This window comes from Pinus tabuliformis, chromosome 3_2 (assembly GCF_031772625.1).
Source record: "Pinus tabuliformis cultivar Carrire ecotype Pingquan chromosome 3_2, CPIR1, whole genome shotgun sequence".
Lineage (NCBI taxonomy): Eukaryota > Viridiplantae > Streptophyta > Pinopsida > Pinales > Pinaceae > Pinus > Pinus tabuliformis.
The window spans coordinates 455,582,603-455,589,809 of record NC_142302.1 but is presented as its reverse complement, the minus strand read 5'-3'; the positions used below and the strand labels follow the sequence as shown (position 1 = coordinate 455,589,809).

At 39.1% G+C, this 7,207-nt stretch overlaps 1 protein-coding gene across 1 annotated transcript; it reads right to left on the bottom strand.

Annotated features, from left to right (window-relative positions):
- Positions 1 to 217: 217 nt before the first annotated feature.
- LOC149181261 (oligopeptide transporter 4-like) lies at positions 218 to 5,093 on the bottom strand. The gene is made up of 6 exons (XM_089416537.1): positions 4,358 to 5,093; positions 3,777 to 3,874; positions 2,999 to 3,565; positions 2,629 to 2,884; positions 2,338 to 2,520; positions 218 to 1,422 (listed from the first exon to the last, which is right to left on the bottom strand). The coding sequence occupies exons 1-6, from the start codon at positions 4,847 to 4,849 to the stop codon at positions 688 to 690; spliced, it is 2,331 nt and encodes a 776-aa protein (XP_089272663.1). The 5' UTR covers positions 4,850 to 5,093; the 3' UTR covers positions 218 to 687.
- Between the last annotated feature and the right edge of the window lie 2,114 nt (positions 5,094 to 7,207).

Genomic DNA, 7,207 nt, shown 5'->3' with positions numbered 1-7,207 from the left:
AATTTGAAATTTAAATCTTTTAATTAACATGTATCTTTTTAAAAAGAATATATATATATATATATATATAAAATCAACTCTGTATCTCATCACCTAACTAAATTAGAGCTTTAAACATGTTAAACATAAAACGATTGAATGCAGAAGAGGCTTCGCTGATTATGCCATCAATCAGAGTAAACTGTGTTCAGAGAACGAATAAATGTAAAAGAGTGTATGCTTCTTGAGTTAAATATATGATAGAAAATAAAGTGTGCATATATGAGAAAATAAAGTGTGTATATACATATTTTAGGTGAGATAACATGCATACAACGTACATAAGTCTGAACATGAAAATCAGACCTGCAAAAAGCAGCAAACATCAAAGATCAGAATTAATAAACAAGGCAACCATCCACCTTGACACCCTTAGCAGTGGGGCAACTTGCCAAAGTACAATGCTCCCCCCCTGCTCCCCACCAGTTTATGGATGTGTTGTTAAGACCCAATGTAAAGTATAGTAGTATCGCCATAAAGGCCAAACCAGCATCCAGGCCTGCAGAGAGCACATAATTGTAGCGGTGCCACCAAGCCTTGTGATATTTAAATATAAAATAGTTGAAGTGAGATAACATGTATACAACGTACATAAGTCTGAACATGAAAATCAGACCTGCAAAAAGCAGCAAACATCAAAGATCAGAATTAATAAACAGGGCAACCATCCACCTTGACACCCTTAGCAGTGGGGCAACTTGCCAAAGCACAATGCTCCCCTCCTGCTCCCCACCAGTTTATGGATGTGTTGTGAAGACCCAATGTAAAGTATAGTAGTATCGTCATAAAGGCCAAACCAGCATCCAGGCCTGCAGAGAGCACATAATTGTAGCGGTGCCACCAAGCCTTGTGATATTTAAATATAAAATAGTTGAAGATGGTCCCAACGGTTATCCAAGATGTGTAATTGACTGCAGTGGCTGGAAACATCATAGCAGAGAGCACATAATTGTAGCGGTGCCACCAAGCCTTGTGATATTTAAATATAAAATAGTTGAAGATGGTCCCAACGGTTATCCAAGATGTGTAATTGACTGCAGTGGCTGGAAACATCATAGCAGATCCCAACATAACTGGCATGTTGATCAGAAGAATCCATTTGACATTTGGAAATGCCTTGTGTGCCAACCACACTATAACTGGAGCAGCTGCCCCACCCAAGAAGAACCAATTTAATTGGGAATACACTCCAAGCTTGCCAAATATCCTCTTGGGACCAACCAAACCCCATATGACTGATGCATCAAAAAACACACGATCACCAGGACATGTCCATGGGCTATCTGCAGCCAAAAGATCTGCTTGGCATATATCTTTCACTGATCCCAACATCCACCATGCAACTCCCAGGTTGACTGTTCCAGCCACTATTGTGCCTATAAACTGCATTGCATTCACAGGAAGTCAGTCAACACAGCAAATTTGCTGTGTGCAGCTACTGAGATGATCCAAACAACATTCTGAAAATCTTCAGTGAATGCTAGATTGGTTATAGCAAATTCCAGTTTCTTCAAAAATAAATACCCTGTTTTAACAAAGAATTCTAGTGTGCATCTATAGTATATAGAGATTTGAAGCTAAAAAAAAGTCATGCTGTTATCATTTTAACAAGAAGGTCAATAATGTGTCTAAACATTTATAAATTGTAAAGAGCTAAAACCTAAAGCCAGTTCTTTCTGCACCAGAAAATAGACTCCTCAAAAAATTAAACCTTTCTTCAATTATATGATTAATAAAAATTGATTTTTTTGAGCAATCAGTTGCAAGAGGTCAAAGGAAAAATAAGATTCAATTTGATTGAACATCAACTATTTCTTATTTTCTAATTTACTGTTTTCCACAATCAAACAACATTACTTGACATTAATTTCTTTCTTCACAAAGAGAAAATAGTCATCCTCTGTCTACTGTATATTACTGTGTTGTTATCTGCTTCCAATCATATACCTTATTACCATATATTTTGTACTCGCACATTTTATTGTGCTTTATAAGAAAGTACCATCTGGACCTTTTCTAATCGAGTGTTAAAATGATATTAGAATAGCAGAGAAGCCAGAAGAAAACTTGATGTCCATGTTCATAACCTGGGTGTGTCTATATATATATATATATAAACTTTGAGGGACAGGCGGTATTTTGAAATATAGCACAGCATACTGGAGTGTTAAAATGATATTAGAATAGCACAGAAGCAAGAAGAAAACTTATGTTCATGTTCATAACCTGGGTGAGTGACCAGCTATATATATAACTTTTTGAGGGACAGTGAGTATTTTGAAATATAGCATAGCATACCTGTACAAGGAACATAGATCGAGGGGGGATTTTCATGTAATGGCCGAGCTTGAAGTCTGACAAGAAAGAAACTGCCTGGCTCATACTCATGTAACCATAGACCTTGAAGCAAACATTGGCAATAGGCTTCCCAGGAAGGATATATCCCATTAGGTATTCGGTGATAATATTCAAGCCTGGTGTCTGTGCCAAAACAAAAAAAAAAAAAAAAATAAAGCATAAGCAAGAAAAAAACATAGAATTCTTACTGCAAAACCATCAATAAAATCTCTTCTCCACCAAACTGCTTACCTGGTTAGTAGTAGCAGTGATGATACTTATGGGAAGAGTGAAAAATGAAGCGAGAGCACAGGCAAAGAGTAAGCCCCACCATGGTAGCTGCACCTCTTCCTTGAAAAACCCACAAAGTGCCAAGGAAACAGCCAGAGTCCCACACAAGAGAGTGTAGAACCACCATTGTGGGATATCTGCGTACTTGCGCATCAATTTAGTATGAATATCAGGCCGATTACTTTTTGATGATGCAACCGTACGTTCCCATATTTCCCTCGACCATCACAACGCGTGTCAGACCATTTAATGTTTAAACTAACATCCAAAATTGATAACATTCTAACAAGGCAGCAATGAAATTCAAATCAATACAAGGATCAGAACTTACTTCCCATAGAACAGAAAGACATGGGTGACGGTAGAAGCAATAGTTGCAAATCCGAACCCATAAGTCAGAGCGAAAAACAAACTTAAATGTATTTGACCATTCTGATTGTAAGCAGGAAGATCCAGCTCAAATTTATTGTTCACAATCTGTGAAATATTATACCTTTTCCCCTGGGCAGTGAACAAATCCGACCTGAAAATAGGAAAAGTCTTTGCATTGTACAGGTTAGCGCCCCAATAAGCAAGAGGGGCGGTCAAGTATACTACGGGGAGATAACCAGCCAAGACATTCATAATGGCAAAGAATGGAGAAATAAGGGGGCTGAACAAGAAGGCTGCAATCGTGCTCCAATCGAAACCAAAGGCACCAAGTCCAAGGCCTTTCAAACCAGAGCCAATCTGATGTGCTGTGACAGAGCGAGGCCAAATCCAACATACCCACGATACGCAGGACAGAGTTGAGAAAAGATAACCAGGGAATACATAATAGCAAAAGCTGCAGGTCATGGTAATGAAGAAGAATGTATTACGAGACATCCCCCTTCCATGGTCTTTCTCATGCAGTACCCTGCATGTCAAACACAGAACCTTCTCCATTACCAACTCTCACAGGACAATTAAATGAAAAGTAACTTAATAAGCGGACTGGCTAAATTTTTTTCTCAATTTCATAAGAATAAAATATTAAATTTAACCACTTATCAAGTGGCAGATCCATTAACATGAATTGATTTACTTAAAACACTCTCAAGAAATATGTTCGACGTTTCTATTTATACCGGAACAGGGTCACCTGGACCAGTGTGCTCGGCCACCACATGTGTGCAGGTTCTACAACATACTTACGAAGCAGTCCAGCCCATCCATATCCTAACACCTGATTCATCCCAGCACAATATTAAAAACTGATATATTTACATATATTTATTCACAGAAATAGAACTGTAAATCACATGCATTTAATAAAATGATTTATGTATTTGGTGGGAATTGTCTCTGATCAATAAACTAAATACCAAGTAAGGCTTTTTTTGGTGAGACGAGGAATCTTCTTTTTGAGTAGCTATTTGATTACTGATATTCAATTCACAAAAAACCTCTTTTGCACAGTTATTTAATTGCTAAGATTTATAAAAATGTGACTACTCTGTCCCTTTATGTTGAAGAAACACATATTCTTCACCATTGAAGGCACGCAATCTTTACTATAATCTATATCAAATAAGTTATTAATCAATGCTCTGGATCAGTCGATTAATAACTTGCTATACAAAAAAATCCCAATAATATCACATAAATCATTGATTATATACAGATAATCTCAAACTTAATATATTTCACTGCGAACACAACCTAATACCTGAGTTGTAATTATGATCAGCCAAGCTACCAGAAAACTGATATTCCTCATGTAAAACGCCTTAATGATGTTGACAATGCCCACCGCGTAGGCGGATCCATTGCCGAATGCGTAGCCTGCACTGGCAAAGATTGTAATGAGCACATGCTCCTTCATATTAAAGGGCCCTGGATTCAGGGACACCTCCTTCCCCAACAGAGGCACTCTGAATCTCCTCTTTGGCAGAGCCGAGGCCATGGAACGCCCAAGGGGAAGGGCTGCCACCTGCACTGAAATCTGTGTGATGATAAGTGGCTCCCTCCTGTAACTGAAGAACTGGTTCAAAAATGAGAGCAGGATGCATGAAAACAGCCCCAGAAACCACATTCGAAATGTCCATACAGGAATGGTTGGATCGTCTTCTGTACTCACAGTGAATGCCACCTGCTCCACTGGTGAATTTTCTTCCCCCTCCTCCTCTTTGCTCACTTCCAATGATCTGTCCACTGCCATTCTAATTCTCTACACTGACAGCAATAAATAGCTATTTGTACCTGATTGGCCTGGCCTAAGTTGTAAGGATAGGCTGAGAGCTCTGTCTGTCCCTGAGCTGATCTATCCACTGCACTTCAGGTTGTTACTACTACTCTTCTCCATTCCCCTTTCAGCATAAACCTATATGTTTGCAGAGATGAAAGAACTTATAAATATTCCTCCTCCTTTGGCCTTTTCTCTGAAACCGGTTCCTGCTGCATTCCCAACTGATCCTATCAAGTGAATCACTATTGATTCCTTTCCTGAGCCAGCGAATCCTCCAAAAATGCGGTGGGTCTGAGAGACTGAGACAAGTACAAGGATTCCTTTTAATTTTTTGTCCTAATCACAGAAAGAAAATGGACTTCTAATTGTCATTTCCATTAAATTAAGGATTCGAGGATAGTCTGTAGCTCTCTTTGAGTGGTATACAACCCTATATTTTTATGATTCATGGGTTTGTCTCTCATAGAATAACTGTAACCAATCTACAACAAAGAACAGAGCTAGATTATTATGCATACTTCACCTTGTGAACATAGCTAGATTATTATGCATACTTCACCTTGTGAACAGAGCTAGATTATTATGCATACTTCACCTTGTATAGTGTCGTGATTTGTGTGAATTGGATTTTAGAACCATTTTCTGATGTCTCATTTGGTTTGGTGCACATCATGGCCACTAGGGCCCAAGTGTTTATTTTGTTCATGGCATGGTACTTTGAGGGTCCAATTTTAGGACTTGGTTCATGTCTACTAAGAATTTTGGTGTTTGGATTACTTCCCTTTGTCTTAGAAAAATTTCCATATTCCCTATTCCTTATTGTGTTGGTAGAATACGAAAATCTAGGGGTTTTTGTTGAGATTTTCTGTTTAGAGCAAAATAGGAAAAATCTCAGCTGATGACAACAATAGAATTCAGGTCCTAGATTAACTCCAGGTTGTTGGGAGGGAGTTAATGCCTCCTATATTTGATGTGAGGGAGTTATGAGGCTGTTAGATTCTCTATGCTATATAACAGGCAATCATTCGGATGGTTTGCTAAGAGTGTGAGAGGTTTTATGAGAATTTCTTGATGTAATCTCCAATTTGATTAATAAATTCCTGATGCCTATGTTTGGTGGACGTAGCCCAGATTGGTTGGGTGAAGCACGTTAAATACTGTCTCTTATGTGCTTGATTGTTCTGCTGTGTGTTTAATTGATTTGCTGTGCCTCTGAATTCCATGACGGAGGATGAATGGGATGAGATGGACGATAGAGCTCTGAGCGCAATTCGGTTATGTCTGGCGGACGATGTTCTGTTCAACATTGTGTCAGAGAAAACCGCCGCAGGCTTGTGGTCGAAGCTTGAGAAGCTCTATATGACGAAATCTTTGACAAATCGGATTCTCCTGAAACGGCAGCTTTATGGTTTGCGGATGAAAGAAGGTACCTCAATTGCTGATCACCTGAATGTTTTTAATACCTTACTGGTGCAATTAGACAGTCTAGATGTGAAATTTGATTCAGAGGATAAGGCAATAACTCTATTATGTTCTTTGCCTGAATCCTGGGATCACTTTGTTACTTCCATAAGTTTTAGTACATCAGAAATTCTTGAGTTTGACGATGTTGTTGGAGCCTTGTTGGCTGAGGAGACGAGGAAGAGGTCGAATGCAGACACCTCTACATCAGAGGTAATGATGGCCAGAGGTCGCTCACGAGAGAGACACTCCAGGGGAAAGCATAGCGACTCTCGCTCAAAGTCCAAAGGAAAGAAGCCAAAGGTGAAGTGCTGGCATTGTGGCAAGGCTGGACATCTGAAAAAGGATTGCTGGAAGCGAAAGCAGGCTGCTAAAGAAGGCTCTTCGACAGAAAAGAAGGAAGCCAACACCACAGATACTGTTAAACACACATGGATAAGAAAACAATGTGAAAGATAAAACATTGAGTACATTTTTTATTAACATAAGATACACATTTATAGTACAATAGGTGACTCTTGGGATTCAGATCCCAAGGTCTCTTGGACTGCTTTTGTCCATTCGAATTCCACACTAACCCTTTAGGATTAGGTGTCCAACAATCCCCCCCTTAATCCGAAGGGTTATGTATGAGTCCAAGAAAAGAGCTGTAATACAAAATGTGCAAAAAATACATGGCAGCACTAGGCTGAATGTGCTCTATGAAATGTTGGTATAAAGGGCGGTGGTTTAAGGATGACCACCAACACTGGAACGCTTAGTGCAGTTCCCGGAACTCTTCCAAAACTGGCAAGAAACTGAAGTTTTCTGCTAGAGGAAGTGATCCTATTGTTTTAAAGAGGGAAACCTTCAACCATAAAAGGGAGGTCT

Coding starts and splice junctions, on each gene's coding strand:
- LOC149181261 (XM_089416537.1), bottom strand. CDS start 4,849: ATGGCAGTGGACAGATCATTGGAAGTGAGCAAAGAGGAGGAGGGGGAA. Junction 3,875..4,357: donor TGATCATAATTACAACTCAG/GTATTAGGTTGT, acceptor GGGATGAATCAG/GTGTTAGGATATGGATGGGC. Junction 1,423..2,337: donor GATCTATGTTCCTTGTACAG/GTATGCTATGCT, acceptor AATGCAATGCAG/TTTATAGGCACAATAGTGGC.